At 39.0% G+C, this 23750-nt stretch overlaps 1 protein-coding gene across 2 annotated transcripts in view; it reads right to left on the bottom strand.

The window, feature by feature from the left end:
• The window catches only part of ZFPM2 (zinc finger protein, FOG family member 2), a 559985-nt gene that overhangs the window by 7282 nt on the left and 528953 nt on the right, over positions 1-23750 (bottom strand). Inside the window, exons 6-7 of one of the 2 annotated variants that reach the window (XM_082257924.1) lie at positions 8261-8467; positions 1291-1515 (exon numbers count right to left, since the gene is read on the bottom strand). In XM_082257924.1, coding sequence (XP_082114050.1) covers positions 1291-1515; positions 8261-8467 — 432 coding nt within the window. The remainder of the gene's footprint in view (positions 1-1290; positions 1516-8260; positions 8468-23750) is intronic. The other variant, XM_082257925.1, reaches the window with a different exon arrangement.

The following is a 23750-nucleotide window of genomic DNA, read 5'->3' as shown; positions in this document are numbered from 1 at the left end:
TGAAAAATTTAAGGGGGTCTGAATACTTTCCGTACCCACTGTATATATATATATATATATATATATATATATATATATATATATATATATATATATATATATATATATATATATATATATCTGTCTGTGTTGTTGCAAGAGTTCTTTTCTTCACTCCCTGCCTAGTTAAACCTTTGTTACAATGGAAGAGCAAGAGGGAAAAATCTCTCTAACATAGGCAAGGGTTTGAATCTTTCTCCACTCTATCTAAATAAAGTTTTATCCGGGCATACACTTTTTTTTTTTTTTTTTGAGGGTAAGCAGAACTAGAAGAGGTCATTATGACTTAATGACTTAGTGCCTGCTGTCCATTAAGTTGCTTTTCCCTTTTACAATACAAGACTGGTTCTTTAAAAAAGGACATGTCTGACATCCCTACCACTGTGCTACAGTGTAATAGATATCTGTCAGTACAATGGAAATACATTGCTAACATTGCACATCAGATTACTAACAGGCCAGAACTAACCAGAAAGTCTGAGCTTCCCTGTCATTTAGCATTAAGACAGCAGAACATAACACATTTTTCAAACACGTTGTGACTTGGACTTTACATAGGGCTGAGGACTCTCTCCCCAACCTGATTTGACACTGTTTGGTGCTTGTTTAACCCTGTAAACAAAAAAAGTGAGCCATGAAATCACAGCGCACAAAGTGCCAGAAGGTACAGAACTGCCCAACTTCCAAAAAGGACAGGCCTCAAACCCTGAACACCTTGGGCCAAAAGGATTCTGACAGGGGGAAGGCACACTCTAGTCCACCTAGCCAAAACCAGGCATACTCCAATCATCAGGGACCTGCTGATACCACTACTCCAAGTAATAAGTGAGGGCTGAACTGAAGAGAGACCCTTAGTTGAGGAGATGCAAAAGACCCATGAAGGCCACAGATCCTCCCCAACGTCAGGGCAGGCATTGTTAAACCTGTACTCTCTGTCTCTGTAGAGTGTAAAAGTAAGCAACCCATGTGCAGTGCAAGTGCTTGTGCATTAAATAGTAAAAATATGGGTGAAATAGGATTGATTTACATACACAGATGTACCAGGTTCCTCAATTTACTTCATGCTGTCAAATGGAAAGGCGTGGAAGTGAAGGAAAGGTATATGCAACTGGATGTGCAAAGCACATGTTCCCTTAAAAGATTCTAAACTATCCACCATCCCTAACTTTACAGTAAACCCTTAATGTGAGAGAAGAACATCTTAAAGAATTCTTTTTCTTCACACAGAGAATTGTGATTCGACAGACTTACCGCTGTGGGAGTTTAGGTGCACTTCCAGTGCTCTGGCATTAGAAAAGCTTTTGGTGCACTGTGGGTATGGGCAGATACTGGACATCTGTGGCGTGCTTTCCTCACTGTCCTCTGGAAGCTGGGCTGTATCCCTCTGGCGACCACTGCAATAATACATGAGATGGGCCTGCAAGTTGCGCTCGCTCCTGTACCAAATTCCACAAGATTTGCAGGGGAATATGTCTTCTGCAAAGAAGGCAGAAAAAGGCAACAAATCAGTGAAGCTGAATGCTGAACTCCAGGCAAACAACTGTTTTACCTGCCAAGGGATTTATAACATTGTTCAGCCAGTCTTGTGATCCAAGCTTCATTTTCAGAAAGCAAAGGCAGGTCCTAGACCTCTCAAGCTACATTACAGTTAAGCAATACAGACTGGCCTGGGACCCATTCCAGCCTCTGATTGGACAATGAAGGAACAGCAGCACACTGATGAGGTAAACCCTGTACTCTTCCCTGTGTAGGAATGTGCATGGCCATGATTGGCCTCTGCTGCTGCTTTTCTGCAGCCTAAATGGTGATGTACAGAAGGTGACTGGAGCCTGATAGCCTCCACCTAATCAATGAGTACATAACTAGATCAGTTGTTGCAAGCAATTGACAGTATTAAATTGACCACGGCTCTGGTTGTATGGTAGGTAGGGCTTTTTTCTCAGAGAAAAGGTACAGGAACTCCCCTCTCCCAAGTTTACCCTTGTCTCTGCCCCCTTCCCACCACCAAGCACCGTCCCTTGTTTTCACCCCCTACCCACCTTCCAATACCACCTCTGTTTGAGAAAACAGATCCAAATATAATTTTGTGGTGCTAAGAAATCTGTATGAATCTTTGTAATTATAATAAGATAAGCAGTAAAATTGATCCAATGCAGCCAGAAACAATAGCCTCCCAAAGCAAAAATAGATGCCCCCTCAATAATAGACACCACCAATAACGGATCCCCCCAGCAACAATAGACTGCTTGCAACAAAAATACTGCCTCGCAACAACAGATTCACCCCAGGAACAATAGACCCCACCAGCAACAATAGACTCCTCCCTCAACAAAAGATTCTCCAGCAACAATATATCCTCCAGCAGCCAGCATTAATAGGCCCCTAAGTAGCCAGCAAAAATAGACCCCCCCTTCCTTGACAGTAGATCCCTCCCAGCAACAATTGACCCGCTAGCAACATAGTACCCCCCTGGCAGCTGGCATCATTAGACCCTTCAGCACACCCCAATTGCCACTGCATACATTCAGTGCTGGAGATGCTGGAACTGTGTTCCCCTGTATTCCCACTGAAGAAAAGCCCGGATGGTATGTATTAGGTGGGTGATCAGGAGCCTGTAAAACTGCTGTTTTACCACCTGTTTTTACTGCATCCTGGCCACCTATGTGAATGAGGCCTAAAATATTCATGCAGCACACATGTTAACCCCCTTAGCGGTATCCCTGAGCATGACTCGGGGTGGATTTTTTATGCTACTATCGGTATCCCCGAGTCATGCTCGGGGTGGATGTGCAGAGCGTGCAGCGGTGTCTCTTACCTTCTCCTGGCGATCCAGCGATGATCTCCCATTGCTGTGATCGCCAGCCGAGATCCCCGCCGCTCGTCCGTCGGTCTGATGACTTCCTGGTTCCGTTCCCTGCAGCAGCAATGGTGCATGGGAGCAGAACTGGTAGGGAAATTCAAATGTTGCACAAAACACAAACACATAACATTTATATTATATATATATATATATATATATATATATATATATGCATATATATATATATATATATATATATATATATATATATATATAATATATAACGCCTGAATTCTAATCTAATCAATAATATAATTTTATTATATAATAATAATATATATATATATATATATATATATATATATATATATATATATATATATATACATATATATATATATATATTATATATTGTATATTATATATTATATTATATTATTGATTAGATTATAATTCATGCGTTTGTGTTTTAAATTTATCACATCTGGGATGTCTACTAGACTCTTGTTTTGGTCAGGTTTAAGTCAGTAATTACTAAGAATTGTAGGCCTATAATACATAACGCCAAATTTCCATGCAAAAAATTGTACCGCTTTTGGTACGTAATTCCTGACATAATCATACCACCAGGGAGGTTAATGCATGCGTAGGTATTAATGGGTCCATGGAGTTTCCCCTTTATCTTTCAAACTTAACTAAAGATGTGAACTGGGATCCTCTCAGCAGCAGCTCTTTTGCAATCCTCCCTCGCCCTCCCGAGGCCCATGGCTTCTCCCCTTTCCCCAACCCCTTGGACTCTGTTGTAGATCTGTTGACTTGACACCTCGTTACCCGGATAAAAATATCTGATGTTCCCTATCATGGAATTATCTGCTGACAATGTTCCTATTTATGTATGTCTTTACCAATCTCCCACAGCCAACAATGTCTGCTCCTGCAACTTTCAATGATATGTACTGCGGAATGCTCTGATGTCATAAAATGTTTGCATATCCTGTGATCTACCAGCAAACTATGTGCCTTATTGTTCAATGTTAACATTTGCACATGTTTTCAAATAATGAATAAAAATTATTCTGCTAAAAAAAAATGTGAACCAGTCATTTAGGAAAGCATGGGTTTCTGCTTGACATACATTTTCATGCATGAAAATGCATCAAAACGGAATAGTGTAGACCTTTAAAAGAAACCTAAAACTTCACATTGCAATGTTTAGAAAAGATTTAGGACACAAGCACTTTATAACAGTTTGCCAAAGAAACTTTCCCCTCACCTAATTATTAATGATATTTGCTATCATTCCATCTTAGTGCAATCCGTATTCACCGCTAAAGAATGAGATTGCCTTCATTTAGGTGAGATGATGTTCTGGACACTACTGACACCAAATACAATTTTTTAGAAGAGTTTACAGCACAGAACAGACATCAGTCACTATTAAATCCAAAACCATCGATCTCTTCCTCGCTCACATTTCATTTAATTCTTTGCGTACAGTTAAAGGACAGGTTCGTGTGCAGATTGGCTGCTAATCAATTACCCTAAAGACACGCACAAAAAAATGTGCACAGCTTCCCCATGTACACAAAGGTTAGACTTGGTAACTACATTTTTATATTGATGGTTGCCTAAGTTTGCAACGTTTCTGCTTGTTTTTTAGAAGTTCACTCCAGGCAAAAAAAAAAAAAAAAAGTTCCTTTTAGACATTAGCCTGAAGCTTGTTTCTAAATTTTGCTGTGGCATTCATCTTCCACAGTCCTGCTTTACTCCCTATATTCCTGAGGTTGCTGGTATTTCTGAGTGGTCCTGAGTCTGATCCTGGGTGGCTAAATGGTCCCAGGTACCAAGAACTGCCCTTTGTGGTTCTCAGCAAATAGTCCTGTGACAGGAGGCTGCAGTACTACCTCAAAAGCACTGAAGAAAGCCCACTGAATGATTATTATTAATATTATTATTATATAGGATTTATATAGCTCCAACTGTTATTACAGTGCTTTTACAATAAAAAAAAGGAGACAGTACAGTTGCAATGGAATTAAATAAGAGGGACATGCTCAAAAGAGCTTACAATCTAATCTGAGTCTGATTTCTGCTGATTATACAAAATTTAGAAGAGAAGGAAATTAGGTGGATTTTATGACTGTCATAACTTTGTAAATATTTCTTGGACAACATTAGAGGTTGATTGATTTTACTTTTTTTTCTAGGAAAAAACTCAAACCTATAATAGACATTTTATAAATACTTACATAAACCACTATTAACTTGTAATATTGTTTTTTATTTTTTCTGAGCATCTATTTTAGCCTTATAATTGCCCCCAATGCTATTTATCAGCATAAACTGAATTTACCAGGGAAACTCTGATGAGAAAAATACAAAGACAGCCCCTTCTGAATATTCTAATAATCTGGTCTTTATAGAAATAAATTGGCTGCTATACTTTATAAGCATTAAGATGAGAAGTCAACTTACTTACATCATTAGGTTTTTGCTTGTGCAGGTCCCCTCTGAGCCTGGGTTGGATCCAGGACTTCTAAAAATGTTCTATACCTGCATTTTTGGCTAGGATGTTCTCTCCTTGCATATTTCTGGCATCCATTACAGAGATTGTTACTCATTGATTTCTATTTTATTGTCTCTTAATTTCTTCTTTGTGTGTCTTAGCAATATTGTTATTTTTATTATGTTTTATTATATATTTATTTATTTCAGGTACTTATATAGCGCTGTCAATTAACGCAGCGCTTTACATATACATTGCACATTCACATCAATCCCTGCCCTCAAGGAGCTTACAATCTAAGGTTTCCCTTTCTTTTTGTTATACTTGTACTGTTATAAATAATTAGGGACTATTTATCCCTTGCTTGTACATTATTGTTTCTTAAAACAAATAAAAATATAATTAAAAAAAAAAGATGAGAAGTCTTCACCTATCTCATATTTGTTCTGGTTCAATAGCATGGAAGGCAATACAGCCAGTTTAACTTTTATCTGAATTCTGTGTTATCCATCATCTTCAGAATCCAGAGACCACCTCACATGATCACCTTGAGTGTTCTTTCTGAAACCTGTGCTATGTATGTATGTACAGTATGCACGGTAAGAAACATTTTAGTACTAATATTTCTGTGACCGGTATGGAACCTGCAGGGGTGTGTTTGTGAAAACCTCTCCTGCACAGGAAGGGATCCCAGATCTCTAGTTCACACACAAAAGGGAGTCTTTAGCAATTCTTTTTGGAGCAAAGCAAGGCAAAATTAAAAAATGACACATAAAATGCTATGGGGGAGTTTACTAAAATTAGGGAGTGCAAAATCTGGTGCAGCTGTGCATAGAAACCAATCAGCTTCCAGTCTTTTTTGTCAAAGCTTAATTGAACAAGCTGAAGTTAGGAGCTGATTGGCCACCATGCACAGCTGCACCAGATTTTGCACTCTCCAGTTTTAGTAAATTAAACCTGTCCTTCGCATTCACACAGCATTTTTTGTTTTGCTGATTCCCCCAATAATTTAATATGTTGATCCTGCCAGTATATCTATTATTTCTATACTTCCTTTAATTTGGCCAAGCTGTCCAGCAAAATTGGAAGGTACAGGGGTTGGAACAAACAATATAACACTGGTGGGGGTGCTTACACATGGCTTAATCCTTTACATGTATTTATCTATTCTATTATTTTATGTACATTTTTTTATTTGTTTTAATTAATTGTATTAATCTAAAGAAGAAAAACTTCTGCTGTAACTGCTTAAAAAGTGTTAGATGGAGTTGGACTTTTGTTTGTCTCCAACTTTAGCTCTCTTACCTTTATACCTGTTATGAACAAGAAACATTTTTACATTTCCTCTATGGTCCTGTTTATACGTGATAACTTAAGCCCCGTACACACGATCAGATTATCGAACGATCTGTCGTCCGTTTTTTGTGGCATGCTAGTCTGATGTGGAAAGTGAAGAGGTTATTTTCATACGAATTTTCCCGCACGACAGAATTCTACTTCAGAAGTGATGTCATGTGTTGGATTGCTTTCTATGTGTTCTTTCGTCTCTGAGCATGCCTAGTCTTGCTCTTAAGATTTTTTTCTGTCGAAATCTGTACTAATGAGACGAAAATCGGACGTTGTATTACGGACGACAAAAATTTTATAGCCTGCACATCAGGATTTTGTCAGCCGAAAAGTTGGATTTGGCTGTCGAAAGCACCATACTAACAATCCGAAAATCGGCAGATCGGTCATCGGACGAATTTTCCCTTCAGATTTTCTTATCGTGTGTACGGGCCTTAAGGATAACAAAGTAATCTATATATCTTTTTTGGAGGGGCAATCTAGGCTTTCTGTTGACAATATTGTCATGCATTTCATGCTGTTTTTCTTTTGTAAATAAAATGCTTACATTTTATTCTATAATGTGTCCTGTTTAAAATGACACAACAATAATGTTCCTGGTACAAAGCATGACAAAGTGCTAATGGAAACATTTTATTAACTTTGTGCATTTTTAGGAAAAAAGTTAAGAAAACAAATGAAAATAAAGAAAACAATATTTTATGAAAAAAAAAAAGAAAGAAAATGAATGAAAAGTGCAAATAAAAAAATGTTATTAAAAAAAAATGTAAATTAACAAAAAACTGTGGAAAAATAATAACTAAAGGGAGGAAGGAGTTGATTAGGATTAATTAAGGTTAACTAGGGATTAATAAGGGGTTAAATAAGAGTACCTTTTTTTTACAAATACGGTATTTTTTATTTGATGTAATATACAAGTCATACCTTTAATTTATATAGTAATAAAATTGGAAATACAATGTAACAAATACATTGTGCATTTGTTACACTGCATTACTCAAGGACACTTGCAGGATCTCTACAAGTGTCATTTTACACAAGAGTAGCAGCACTTTGACACGGGAACTCATAAAAACAAAAACTGATGTGTTAATGTCTATTGGCATATTGCAGAATATATAAAATGTTTTATTTGGCCTATATTTACACACAAGTAAAAAAATGGAAGCAAACAGACTATGCTAAGTAGGCTAAGTAGCACCCATAAGCATAATCGCTTCCTGATCTGAAACTGAAATTTCCTTGCAAAGTGAACATGTTCCATTTTTAGTAAATCAACCCCAAAGAGTATGCTATAGGTGGGTTAAGAAATACAAAAAAGTACAATTAAAAGAAAAAAAAAACCCATACATTATAAATAGTTTGCAGTATCTAAGGAAAATAGTGAATAGATGTTTGCCACACTCTTTCCTTGCCCATTTATATGACTTAAAAATAGTGAAAGAGGCATTTCTTTAATTCTGCATACATAAAATGGAGTTTAGTTTAATTTTATTTCTTATATATGATACATTGTATTTAAAACATGTCAGAGTTTCCAAAGAATCGGTGCATCATATGCCACTTACTGTTGACAATGGCTGTAGGCAAGATAGAGGCCATAGCTGCTTGTTGAGGAAGAAGCTGTATGGAGTCCAACAAGCGCGCTGGATACATCCCCTCCGCAAGAGTCATTTGAGTGGCAGCTTGTAGCCTTGAGTCAAAATCCACAACAAAGGCAATTAACTCCTCGCCCTCAGCAATAGACTTGGTGGTTGTACACCACAGTTGTCCCCCTGTAAGCACAAATGAAGGAGTGTACTGTTAATGGCAAAATAAGTCTCAAAATGTCAAACAAGAGCAAGGCACCAAATTGCTAAAATCTTCAGGTTGAACGCATTTCAGAATGACTTTCACCCAGGAGACGAGAAACTAAAAATCTTAACAGCTTTCAGAAATGTTTGGGTAATAAAAAGTGTATGAGACTGGTAATTCGATTAATTCGATGGGGTTGATTTATTAAAGGCAAAAAGACTCTTTACTTTGCAAGTGAAATTGCACTTTGCTAGCGAATTTTTTCCCAAAACTTAGTGAATGAAGTGAAGCTCTGCTGATTTCCATCAATTAACCACTTGACCACCAGGGCATTTTTTTCACTGCACTACTTTAACTGGCAATTGCTTGGTCATGCAACATTATACACAAATTAAATTTTTATAATTTTTTTTCACACAAATGGAGCTCTACTTTTGATGGTATTTAATCACCACTTGGCTCTTCATCATTACTATGAATGAAAAAAAGCATAATCTAAAAAAAAAAAAAAAAAAAAAAAAAAAATTTTCTTAGTTTATGTTATAAAATTTACAAACAAATAATCTTTCTTCATAGATTAAGGTCAAATCATAGTCTGCTACGCGTCTTTGGTAACAATAACCCAAATCAGTGTATATTGTTTTGTCTGTTTAAAAGGAATAGTGCCTACAAACTATGGTTTATATATTTAAAAATTGATCAGTCCTAATGTACTGATGGCCTCTCTCATTGCTTGAACCCCAAAAATGCTAGTACAGTATAAATATCCCCAAAATGACCCCATTTTGGAAAGTAGACAGTAGAGATCGACCGATTATCGGCAAAGCCAATATATCGAGGGCCGAAATGCACTTTCCCCGATATATCGGAATTGGCCCCGGAGGTTACCGATATTGCCGATATTTCCGGAAAGTGCTTGTACCATAGTGATGCCTGCAGCTAGAGGCCACACCCTGGTACCGGCGTCCATAGCTGACGGTCTGCTGTCTTGTAATGACAACCAAAGCAGCTGAGAAGCCACTCAGCTGTCATTACAAGGTTCGGAAGGGGACATCCCCCCTCCCTATGCGGCTCGCTCGGGTCTCCCATCACACCGGGAGACCCAGGCAACCAGCCTGCATGGCCGCCGAAGACCCGATCAAAGCCGCATTTGGCTCTGATCAGGTCTCCATGCAAAAACGCGGAAGTGATGTCATGAGTGACATCACTTCCGGGTACTGTCTGGCGCCAGATTAAAAAAAAATGACAGCATTCAATACAGCCAAACTTGGCGTTTTTTAAATGCTTTTAAGTACAGAGGAGGGGTTTGGGATCTTTTAGACCCCTAGATCTCTTCACAAGAGTACATGTAAAGTTAAAAAATTAAATAAATAAATAAATAAATAAATGTACAAAAATATCAGCCAATATCGGCCGATACCGATATGCATTGACCAAAATATCGGTATCAGTATCGCCAACCTATATCGATCGGTCACTAGTAGACAGTCCAAGGTATTCAATAAGAGGAATGGCAAGTTTTTTGAAGTTGTAATTTTTTGTCCACATTTTTTGGAAAATTAAGAAATTACATTTTTTTTTCACTCCTTTTTTTTTTTTTTACCTTTCACTGGTGCAGTACAGTGTCATCATACAACTGGTGTGGTGGTGATCTTGGATACTGATTAATGACAGTATCAGTCCATGGTGGTGCCTGCAGCTACCGCGTGCTTGCAGCAAAAATACTGTACTTATTATTGAGAGATATGCTCCTAATTATCACTTGGGATAATCAAGTACAATGGGGTTGAATTACTAAAGGCAAATAGACTATGGACTCTGCAAGTGAAGTTGCTCCAAAGGAAAATTTTACTGCATTTTTGCTTGTACACGATTGAATGATGGAAGTCAGCAGAGCTTCTGCTCATTTACTAAGCTCTACAATACTGCGCAACTTCACTACTACGGTAGACTACTTTCTACTTGCCTTTAGTAAATCAAACTAAAAAAAAAAAAAACTCTTTTTTGGAAGTACTCATTATCATACACAAATATTTTTTAGCCTTTTGGTAATCTCTGCGAAAGCTTTTTCCATCCATCTATTCTCTACACTGAAATGGGTTGGATCATAGTGGTGTGCCATCAATCTGCCTTTAGAGTGGTGGGGTCTCAATGCTTGCCCAGCCTGTTCTAGAATGGGCACATATCTCCCGACTTGCGGATCTCAGGGCAACATTCATCTGTCTACAGGAAGTCTTTTTGAGCCAACTCTATTATATTTTTGTTTTTGCGCATCATAAACAAACCGTTTATCAGCAATTTGCACTGGAGGATCATCTCACTTATATAACTTAATTATGGTGATCACAGCCCATGCATAAACAGACCTGAAGTCTTCTGCATTCTAATGATGTTTTATTCATGTCCCTAAACACCGATCCATTTAAAGATTAATATTCCAATTTATTTTCAAAGAAAATGCAATGTTTAAAAGTGGAAATAACTTTAAGAGCTAAAACTCCAAATTAGGCTGTTTTTTTTTTTTTATCTCCTTCCTTAACTGCGAATGATGGCATCCTCATGGGACTGTGCATTAAAAAAACAAAACTAGATTATGTCTGATGTATTAATGAGTTGAAGGGAAGAACTAATTTGTTTAACTTGTTTAGACACAAAAAACAAATCACTTAAATGGTGTTATCTTTAATTCCAGACCAAGGTATAAATTCATATCTGTTTTGGCTGGGATCACATCCCTTACTGCCGAGTTTACATTTCTTGGTGGATGGGGTGTATGGATGCTGTATTCGCTATGCAAGTGAAAAGTGTATCCATTTTGATAAGTAATATTGCAGTGTTTATCATAACAGATAAATGCCTTTTCAACTTCACTTCATTTTTCTCCACAAAGAGATTACAGTTTTAAAACAACTTATTACAGGAATCTGCTTGCTGAGATAAGAACAGATGATAGTCTATAGTTAAATTGCCAAAAAAAAAAAAAAAAAGGAATACATATATGGACATTGTTTAGCTGGAATTACTAAACAATTAATTCTGCGTATCTGATTGGTTTCTCGGATGAGAGAGGCAATTTGTTGCAAAAACAGCATTTTCCTAAATGATTTAGGGTTTCTGCTCCATTCTGAAGCAAGCAATGCATTCTGATTTATTGATCTCCAGCTAAAAGTTGAACCACATGTAGATACAGTAAAACAAAATTAGTCATAAAAATTATTAAATAGTATGCATAAAAATATTTAAATCTTTTAGATAAAGCAGTATAAATGTCTAAATATGTACTTATTTTAAAGCTGAACTTCAAGGAAATTATAAAATTACCCTTGCAGTGGGGCACCGCCCATTCTGCAAGGGTTAAATGATACCATTGAAAGACGTTTTTTTTTCCACAAATAAAAATAAGTTTTACTTTCCTTATCCCTTGCTCCCCCCACAATCAGCGCTTTCCTCTCTCGACCATACAGGTTGTTGGCAAGCTCTTGGCATCCTCACTTACAATGCATGACTGCTGGTCCTGCATTGTACATGATGGGGTCAGAGCATAACCAAGAAACAGGGCACTGAAGAGATGCAGCTTCAGGGGACAAAGCTTGAAGAGGAGAAGCCTACAGGAGCAAGGAATAAGGTAAATATAAGTGTATTATATGAGACACTATAGTCACAAATATTGTACAGTGGCTGGACAGTGCAGCTCCAGATGCAGCATGCATATTTTTTTCTTTCTTTTTTCTTTTGGTAAGGTCATCCCTTTCTAGCTCAAGTAAATATGGGCAGTGAAGGCAATTTAAACTTTTTAAAAAGCCACAACCTAAAGTTGTGATTTGCTTATGGGAGATTGCAGAGGAATGTGAGCCTTGTAGTCTGTTCTATGGCATAACACTATGGTGAGCAAAGAGGAAAGTGGTCCTTGAATCATACATAGTGAAGAACTTGTGAAAACAGCTCCCTCATGTTTTCCCTTTTGAGGCTGCCTTTCCCAACTCAAGTAAACATGGGCAGGAACAACAATTCAAACTGGGTAAAAATGATAATAGCTTAGAAGAATGCTGCAAGGGGAGTCCAACTGGATCTTTTTTGGCTGCAACATTTGGTAATAGACTTGTTTCAATCACCCTTCAGTCGTCGCTGGTCTTCTTGTGTGATTCTTCCAGGGACAAAGGAGGAAGACCAGGCAGCAGCAAAAACTAAGCGCGCAATTTTAATACCACAGGATGCCTGCTCTTCCTGAGAGTGGATCTTTAAAAAACTCAAAGCAGTACCCCACCATCTTCAGAAACATCCTTACCATACCAGGTTTTCCTTTCCTCCATTGCTGGGGCAAAAGAAAAAAATGTCCCCAAGCATACCAAAAGCCCAGAATCTAAATGCATGCTTGGCAAAGCTGCTGGGCATTTTGACTGCTTCTATACCAGCTGTTGTACACAACCCATTTTCTCAACTTCATGGCAAGGGTGATTCCACGTTAACATATTTCCCCCTGCTAACCCTTTTTTATGTGTTTTATATTTATTAAACATTATTTATCAATTTACTTTTCTAATATTTTTTATTATTTTCTTTTTTTCCTGATAAGGCCATCCCTATCATGGTCAAGCAAACATGGGCAAGGACAGCAAGACTGAAAACTAAAATAGACTACGAGGTGTAGAGAATTTACTGCTGGCTGGGGGTGGAACAATATGCACTTGAAGTAACGGCCTGCTTGTCATGTCAGAGAGGACCTTCAGTGCAGCTGGAGAATTTGTGACTGAGTATGATGGAATCAAAACAAATCTATTATATCCATTTACTTTCTATACCTCTCTACAGTCCTGGATTCCAAGGAATTGTCCGAGGATTTTAATAAAAGCCCAGCATCCCCGCATCCAGGGACTGTCTGAGGATTTCAGCACAAGCCTGGCATCCCCGCATCCAGGGACTGTCCGAGGATTTTAACACAAGACCGCCATCCCCACATCCAGGGACTGTCCGAGGATTTCAGCATAAGCCCGGCATCCCCGCATCCAGGGACTGTCTGAGGATTTCAGCACAAGCATCCCCAAGTCTAGGGACTGTCCAAGGATTTTAACACAAGCCTGGCATCCCCGGATCCAGGGACTGTCCGAGGATTTTAACATAAGCCTGGGATCCCTGGATCAAGGATGTGTCCAACTGCCAGCCAGATGATAGAATGCATCCAGCTTTGACTGCTTTGCTGTTTGAACAGGCCGATTGATCTATAGTGAATAGATTAGTCCACTGAACACCAATGGCCCACATTGTGACCAATGTCACCCATGCTAACCTCACCATCCATCAATGCATCTCTCTCTCCATAGAGCACCAGTACTGGTACCCCCTCTCTCTTCACAGGAACAGGAGCCAACCGCATTGAAAGTTGGAAAATGCAGTTGCAATGGTAAGAATTTTAACAAATACATTACTGGGGAATGTTTATTTTATTGTGTTAAACTAAAAATGCTGATGGTTTAATATTACTTTAAATTCACAAAGATTTTAAACAAGGATAACGATCTTTATTTTAGGCGTGTGACTGAAATTTTAAGATTCCATTGGATCAAGCTGGAAAGCACGGTCACGACTTAATAAAGATCCTTATCCTGGTGCGTTAGCTTTGTGAATTGATCACATTTTTAGAAAGTGCTGATTAGTGTAAACCACAGTAGAACAAGATAGGATATCTATTAATATTTAGTCACATTCTAATTGTTCTGCAACATTGAAGGTGTTTCACTACTCATCTAAGCAGCTTTTTCTGATAGTACAGGTATCTCATAATTTCAGATTTAATCATTTACTTTTTTTTTTCTTTATTCAAAACTTTAGAAAAATAAGTTTCTGGGTTTCTGAAATCTTTGGCTTGGTATTTCCCTGTCCTGTTAATAATCATGATCCTTAACCAAACAGATCTGCTTCCCTACAGGAAGTGTCTGAGCGTTGCTCATAATTACTGTCAAAGCCATACTGAAGTATCCTGTGAGTTGTGATAACAAAGCATGAAATCATGGCTGAGACTTGATTACATTTTGGAAAATGTGCGCTTCTCCTGCAAGGATTGAGGGGTTTTAAATATCTATTCTCGCCGCCAAAAATGTTCACTCACACTTTTCATTATTTTAAATAAATCATCTTCTGTGCAATGTCACAGAGCCCTTTTGCTGATAAACTCTAATTAAGATTAAGACAAGGCTTTTGGAAAGAATCCCATCATTAGCAAGCATGATAAACAGAAAAATACTCCCAGCTTGTCAACTAGAGGCAATTCGGGAGTCGTAACATGGCTATCTGTTTCTAGGCAACGGAGATGACAAAGCTTCAATTATCTTGCATTATGCGGACATACCTTAAGTAAGCTAAATGCTGTTTTTGTATACAAGCATTTCATTTTCTGGATTACAAGCACAGGTGCTCTGCCTTTTAATGACTTTCTAATTCTTTAAAATGTGACCTTGCCAGGAGTCACGATAGACACTTCCAGAACTTTATGCTGTTGAAAACAAGTTGTAAAAGTGTTTCACCATAATTAAAAATCGGTCATTTTGTTATGTAGGTCAGGGCCCATATGGGCATGAAGCAGTTGGCAGTGAAACCTTTACAAATATGGGGGTTGATTTACTAAACCTGGAGAGTGTGAAATCTTATGCAGCTCTACATAGAAACCAACCAGCTTCCAGGTTTTTTTTTTGTCAAATCCTGAAACAGGGATCCTCAAACCACGGCCCTCCAGCTGTTGCGGAACTACACGTCACATGAGGCATTGTAAAACTCTGACATTCACAGAAATGACTAGGCATGATGGGAATTATAGTTCCTGAACAACTGGAGGGCCATAGTTTGAAGACCCCTGGCTTGACCACTTCTGGACCGGAAGGATTTCTCCCCTTGAAGACCAGGCCATTTTTTGCAATTCGGCACTGCATTACTTTAACGGACAATTGCGCGATCATGCGCGATGCTGTACTCAAATAAAATTGATGTCCTTTTTTTACCAAAAATAGAAATTTATTTTGGTGGTATTTGACCACCTCTGCAATTTTTCTTATTTGCGCTATAAATAAAAAAAGACTGACAATTCTAAAAAAAAAAACAATATTTTTCACATTCTACTATATAACATTCCCCCAAAAAACTTAAAAATCTAAATGTTTTAACATTTTAGGCTAATTTGTTTTCTGCTACATAATTTTGGTAAAAAAAAATTGCAATAAGCGTATTTTGATTGGTTTGCGCAAAAGTTATTGCATCTACTAACTACGGGAAAGATTTATGTCATTTTTATTGTTTTTTTTTTTTTTAGTAATGGCGGCGATCTGCGATTTTTAGCGGGACTGCGACATTGCGGCAGACAGATCGGACCCCTAACTGACATTTTTGACACTTTTGGGGGGACCAGTGACATTACTACAGTAATCAGTGCTAAAAATATGCACTGTTACTATAATAATAATATTGGCAGAGAAGGGGTTAACACAGTGGGTGATCAGGGGTTAAATGTGAGCCTAGGAGAGTGAGTCTAACTGTAAGGGGGTTGGGCTTTTGAAATGATCACAGAGACCTGTGATCCTATATAAAAGGATCACAGGCGCTCTGTGATCATTCCAGAGAGAAGAACGGTCAGTTGTGTTTACAAAAGGTGCCTGTCCTTCTCTCTCAGCAGGGAGCGATCGCGGGTGTCAAATGGCAATCGGAGCCGCCAGCCCTGTGCATCGAAGTCCTTAATGCCGAGTGGGGGCTGGGAGGAATTTGCCCATGACCCAGTGCAATTGCTTTCTCTTGAGGCATAAGCCACACGGGAAATGCATTGTTTCCGGTGATTCACCTGACCCACAGGCTTGTATTGCAAAAAGGAAGAGTACAGCAGAATCCTTTGCCTCATAAATTGATTATATTTTTTATCATAGTTATTATTAATATTATAGATTCGGATTTGCAATGCCATTACTTATTTTAGGTGACAGTGTTGCACGTTTCGATTTGCTGTGATTCCCGCCTGATTTGATGCATCGCATACTAGCTCATTATGATATACTTACCTTAGAACGAGCCCCCGCCCTGCCGCCCGCTTACCTCTATGACGGGCGGCATGTTCAGTCGCCCGTCTTCTGGGATCGCGGCATCCGGCCATCTGATTGGCCGGAGCCGCGGTGACGTCACTGCACGGTCACGGCACGGGGCTCTGAAGGAACGGCACCAGCGGCCATTCCTTCAGAGAGCATGTGCCAGTGACGTCACTGGCTGCATGTAAGGTAAATATCTCCTAAACGGTGCATGTTTAGGAGATATTTACAATACCTATAGGTAAGCCTTATCATAGGCTTACCTATAGGTACAACTTGCAGAGGAGGGTTTACTTCCTCTTTAAAGCAGAACTTCACCCAAAAGGGGAAGTTCTACTTTAAGGCCTCCTCCCGCTCCTCTTTGATATTTGGCAATTTCTTTTTATTTATTTTTTTGAGTCGTGGGGGGGGGGGTTGGGGTGTTGCAGATGCAAAGAGAGGTGCGAGATCTGTAAGAGAAGTTCTGTCCTCCTCTCTGCTGCCAACTGATGAGGCAAGGTGGGGACAGAGATGAGAGATGAGGAAGGGGGGTAGTGCCGCAGCTGCAAGAGAGGGGGGGAGGGTAGTGCTGCAGCTTCAAAAGAGGTGCGAGGGCCAAATGAAATGGCCTGGTGGTCCTTGTTTTTGACATATGTGATATAGATCAACCAATAAAAGGGAAAAAAAAATCATACATTCCCATATATACACAATTCTATACCTAGTTGATCCAGAGGAAGGCAAAAAGCCCAAACAAATCATGATTAAATTTGCTCTAGTAGGGGCAAAAATCCCTGATCCCATGAGAGGCAATTGGATATTCCGTGGATCAACTTTACCTATAAACATGAGTACCTAGTTGTATTGTGTATATTTAGGAAAGGCTATTTTTAAAGCAATCTACCGAGCTAGCCAGAACCACCTCTGGAGGGAGTCTATTCCACATTTTCACAGCTTTTACTGTGAAGGAAACTTTCCATATTTGGAGATGAAATCACTTTTTCGCCTGATGTAAAGAGTGCCCCCTTGTCCTCTGTGATGACCATAATCTGAATAACTTAACACCAAGTTTACTATATGGACCCTTTATGTATTTATACATGTTGATCATATCCCCCCTTAATCTTCTCTTCTCAAGAGAGAATAAATTCAGTTCCTCTAATCTTTCCTCATAGCTGAGCTCCTCCATGCCTCTTATACGATTGTGTATATGGAGGTTTTCTGTTTACATTTTTTTTTTTTTTTATTGCTTGATCTAGATGGACGTGTGTCTTTTTTCAACTTGGCCAGCTATGCAATGATATAAAATAAATACAAAAAGAAAAAAAATCAGAACTCCTCATAAGGACAACACCAGAACCCCGGGAAAATATAAGAACCTGCCAACTGGTTAACCTTTCTAGCGGTATTCCCGAGCGTGACTCGGGGTTAAATTTCAGTGCCAAAAGCGGTAACCCCAAGCCACACTCGGGGTACCGCTAAGAAGATCGCTGGATGCTGGTAGAGGGGTTACTTACCTTGTCACCGGGATCCAGCGATGTATCCCGGCGATGTGCGGCGGTGGAGCTTCCTCCCGATCCTCTCTGTGCTCCGGCTTCCGTCTCCTGCGACGTGACGTTTGCAGGGGGGTGGAACTGGTGGCAAATTCAAATGTAAAACACACCAAACACACTGATACAATGCAAAATAAAATATAGTCACATTAGTTTGCCCCCCAGTGCCCTTTCCTGCAGTTTTACTGTACTATATGTATATATATATATATATATATATATATATATATATACATACATACTTTAACTTATTTCTCGTTTTTTATTATATTATAATTCATGATTTTTTGCTTCAAACTTTATCATACCCAAAATGTTATAAAGAAGAACGCACAGTAAAAAAAAAAATCATACGTAAATAGTTGGTTTGGGATGCTCATTCTTAGGAATTACATGCAAAATAATGGTACCGCTTTCAGCACCTAAAATCCGAAAGAGTCATACCGCCAGGGAGGTTAAACTCTCTGGCATCTTCCAAATACTAAAATATGAGTTTAGCCCCTACTGACAATCTTAGATTCCTATGAAAGTGACGCTAGGAACGATCACAGTTCTGATCAGAAACAAAACCACCGCCTTTGCTTGGGGCGTTAATGTCTATAACGGATCACATGACTGCTGCATACAAAGATGCTGCACAATGTATACATCTTATGCCAGGAACACAGGTTTGAAAACATTCCTGGCACAGCTACACACAGACCGCCCGACAGCACGGTTTTAATAGATACAGCATTTACGTCAGGAATTAAGCAGACAAGATATAAAAGACAAAGCTAACTTCAGACCAAGACAAATTAAAATCTGAACTCCTGACCCTGCAGGCTGGGAACCGAGAAATACGTCTGTCTTTCCCCGGGTTGGTTTCAGTGGTCTTTGAATTCCTGCAAATTGCAGAAAGTTGAGCAAAGCCGCAACTAGCTGAGTAGAAAATTAAACTGATGCAAATATAACTAATGGCTCTATTTTTACCATTCTGAAACAAAGTGATTATCGCTCAGCATGATGGCGTGTAAGTGCCATACAGCATGCTGGCACTGTGCAATACACATGTTTTAATTAGGCTTAACTGAAGTTTTCTGAAACACAACAATGTTTTCATCTAAGCTCTTCTCTCGTTAACATACTAGTCCTTTTCCTTTGCTTTTAACTCTTTTTTTCATTTTACAGTGTATAGAATTAGAAAAAGAAACACACATGCTTGTACATACTACACACGGGGAAACATACTCAAACAAAGAGCCTCGTATATTATTATGGACATGGGCTTTTTATCATAATTAAGGTGTTTGTAGGGCTTTATGTACTAAACTTGAGGCTCGGTGGAAGGAAACGCTTTCAAGGGTCTCAGTCAGCTTCGATATCATAAGAATGCCTATTGCGATTGCATATATCTGTATTAACACAGGGGAATATTGTCTTTGTGGATCATAAGTTAAAGTAGTATTAAACCCTCATTGTTTTTAGGTTCAATACAATAAAATATTTCCCAGGAAACTATTTCTACCCCAGCATTTGCCGTTTATAACTTATAATGCTGGTGGCTCCTGATCTCGTAGTGCTGCTTCTGGTCCTCCCAGGAAAGAGTTAACAGTGGGCGAGCAGGGGATTGCCTTGACATCCTATGCTATGGGGCTGTGTGTTTCTGTTGATGAACACAGTGTAGGAAGACACAACTACAGATGAGCTTCGAGTTCGACTCGAACATTGGCTGTTCGCTCGTTTGTCGAATGACGAACAAATGGGCTTCTTTGCGGGAACTTCGAGTTCCCACATTATCATGGACTCTCTGACTTCTGAATTCCAATAAATAAATCACTGGCTGGCAGAACTGAACTCACGGCTCTCATGATGGCAAGCCTGGTATTCTCCCACCTATGCCACCAAGCCTGGTAGCATACAGCATAGCTGGTAGCATATCAGACCTGCAATGGTGATGGTTGTGAGATCAAATCCCTTGGCCAGCGGGTGATTTAAAAATTTACTTTTATAATTAATAATACATTGCTAGCAGGGAGAGAGATTTTTGCTTTTTAGTTTGTTGAGATCAAATGTATTTATATCTATCTATATATATCTATATCTATATCTATATCTATATCTATATATATATATATATATGGGGCAGAGCCCCCCCTGCCCCAAAGCACCATGCCCTCATGTTGATGGGGACAGGGGTCTCTTCCCCACAACCCTGGGCTGTGGTAGTGGGGGTCTGCGGGGGGAGGCTTATCAGAATCTGGAAGCCCCCTTTAACAAGGGGACCCCCAGATCCCGCCTCCCCTATGTGAATGGGTATCAGGTACATGGTACCCCTACCCATTCACCATAAAAATGTAAAAAAAAAATAATGACAAAAGCCAGATTTGGAAAAGTCTTTTATTCAGAAATAAAAAAAATACTGTCCCCCGATGATCAGTCGCCCGTCCGCCCCGGAAAATAGAAAAAAAAAAGAAGCTTCTCCGAACGCTTCCTGTGGAATGAGCTGTTTTGATTTTGACAGCTTTTATATAGTGACCTGACGCCACAAGCTGTCCTACAATGCACTGCTCAGGTCCAGTGAATCAATGACTGACATCAGTAATTTATTCACTGCACCTAAAGCAATGGATTATGGGGCGACATCAGAGTCCTATAAAAGAGCTGTCAAACTCAGATAGAAGTTAGTTAGCCAGAGAGAGCCCAAGGTTAATCAGCTGGCTCAGTGACTTAGCTGGTTGAATAACCGTCTTGAGAATAAAAGGCTGTGAGTTTGTATCCCCAGGCCAGCGGGTGAATAATATTAATAATGGATTTTTATTAAAACGTAATTGTCCCGCCCCTTCTGAAGTGACATCAGTAATTTATTCACTGCACCTGAGCAATGGATTATGGGGCGCTGGTGATGTCAGAGCCCTATAAAAGAGCTTTCAAACTCAGATGGAGAATTGTTAGGCAGAGACAGTCCATGGTTACTCTGCTGCCTCGGTGGCGTAGCTGTTAGAATAACAGGCTAGCAAGTGATATGCTGAGAGGCTGTGGGTTCTCATCCTCGGCCAGTGGGTGATTAATAGCCACTTACATTTAAAATGAAGACTTGTGATTTTTCATCTTTGTATGTTCGCTAGAACATTTCCCCTGTTCGAGATGTTCTGGTGCGAACCGAACAGGGGGGTGTTCGGCTCATCACTAGACACAACTCTAGGCCCTGTATGCAATGGTGGCTCCATAGGATTCTGCAAGGAAAAGGAGCCACCGTGTAACAGGAAACCTAGAGCAGTGATCATGGCAGCAGCTTAAACTGGAACATAGGCAAGGATTAAAGGTAAAAAAAGCTACATACTAAGTAATTGATTAATTAACCTGCTGAAAGTACCTTAGAAATGAGGGTTTAATATCACTGTAAAGACTTGCAATAGTGTATGAAATCCTTAAACAATCAGTCTTTTTGTTTGCATATATACTGCATTGATTGACGCTGCAACTCCTGTGAATGTGAGGAGCCCTGAAGGATATGGATGGATGATCTTTTTGGGGTAACAATCTATGCGCTCTTTTTAAGGATTTGAGGTGAGCACCCATTCACAAAGGGGTGCACGGCTGGCTGTCCACTGTGACACTCTGGTCACTTCTCTCTGGGAGGACAGATCACTTTAGGATTACATTTTGGGCTTTGTTTATTGGCTTTTTGCACTTTGCACACTGGACTTTTATATCTATTTATTTTCTCTTTTCTATGAGTATTATATTATATTTACCACTTTATTAGCACTATTGGCACTTTAATATTACGTCACATATAAATATTTTGGGTTTTTAATAATTTAAGCACAAATTAATTAATTTAATAATTTTTTATTTGCGCAACACTATATATTTATTGCAGTGTTGTCATCCTAAGCTTCTTTCCTGCTTAAGGCATCAGACATCTACACTGCTCCTCATCTTTATTAGAGATCAATCTAACCAAGCTATTCACAACATAACAGTAAATCACTGGACACAAATTTTCTGTGTGACAGCTTCTTCCACCCCATTTGCTAAATTGAAAAATGCCTGGGCAACAGTTTACCTTACCAACCAGTGGGGAACAGAAGAACCCAGTATGTGATGTACCGCCTCTAAATCCACACACAATCAAAATATCTATTTTGGGAGGATTGACCCTGTATTATCTTAAAGTGTAACTTTAGACCCTGTTTCAGCTATAGCTATGTAAATAATTAAAAATAAGTGGCTATAATGTAAAAAAGAAAAAAAAAACAGTAATACACATGCTCAGTTGCTCTCTATTTTTAGGCACTGTGTCAAATTTGTAGAGATTGATCTGCTAAAAGCCTAAAGATTTACTGCTGCTCAGGGGCTCCAGCAAGAAGAAACAGGAACAATGCTGGAGGCAATTTACAGCACACACTAATGTATGTAGCATAATTATTATTGTGGAATATTTGTTTCTTTTTAACCACTTCTGGACCGGAAGATTTAACCAGGCCAATTTGGCACTGCATTATTTTAACTGACAATTGCGCAGTCATGCAAGGCTGTACCCTAATAAAATTGATGTTCTTTTTTTCCCCACAAATAGAGCTTTCTTTTGGTGGTATTTAATCACCTGTGCGATTTTTATTTTTTGCGTTATAAACAAAAAAAGAGCGACAATTTTTTAAAAAAACACAATATTTTTTACTTTCTGCTATAAAACATTCCCAATTAAAAAAACCTGTATAATCAAAATTTTTCATCATTTTAGGCAAAGTTGTTTTCTGCTACATATTTTTGGTAAAAAAAATCCCAATAAGCATATATTGATTGGTTTGCGCAAAGGTTATCGCGTCTACAAACTAGGAGAAAGATTTATGTCATTTTTTATTTATTTATTTATTTTTTACAAGTAATGGCGGCGATCAGCGATTTTTAGCAGTACTGCGACATTGCGGTGGACAGATCGGACCCCTGACATTTTTGACACTTTTGGGGGGACCAGTGAAATTACTAAAGTAATCAGTGCTAAAAATATGTACTGTTACTGTAGTAATGACACTGGCAGGGAAGGGGTTAATACCAGGGGCAATCAAAGGGTTAAATGTAAGCCTAGGAGGTGTTTTCTAACTGTGAGAGGGATGGGCTTGTGGAATCAAAACAGGGACTTGTGTTTCTAAATAGGAGAAACACAGGAGCCCTGTGAGAACAACGGTCTGCCGTGTTTACATCAGCAGACCGGCGTTCTCTTTCCACAGGGAGCAATCGCGGTTGCCAAGTGGTACTTTTGACCGCTGGCCCCGTGCATCAGCCTCCCCTGTGGGGAATGGGGGGTGGGCGTGCGCCCTCAGGATCGCTGGAACCTGCCGACCTGCCGCCATATAACTTTTATATACGGCAGCTGGTCGGCAATTGATTAAAGAACATTATTTTTTATCAAGTTGTTATTGGTAAAGTTCCACTTTAACCACTCAATAGTGACACTAAAAAAAAAAAAAAAACCCCAATGTGCCAATAACAGCGAATGTTGCCTTTAGACCCTTTTGCAGCTATAGCTATGTAAATAATTAAAAATAAGTGTCTATACTCTAAAAAAAAAACAAAAAAAAACTGTGTCATATTTGTAGAGGCTGATCTGCTAAAAGCCTAAAGATTTACTGCTGCTCAGGGGCTCTGGGCTTCAGCAAAATGGTAACCTCCAGCAAGAAGAAACAGGA

The sequence above is a fragment of the Pelophylax lessonae genome (assembly GCF_965119305.1).
Source record: "Pelophylax lessonae genome assembly, chromosome: 5".
Taxonomy (NCBI): Eukaryota; Metazoa; Chordata; class Amphibia; order Anura; family Ranidae; genus Pelophylax; species Pelophylax lessonae.
Note: the sequence above shows the minus strand (reverse complement) of the source record. Positions and strands in the feature narration are given on the sequence as shown.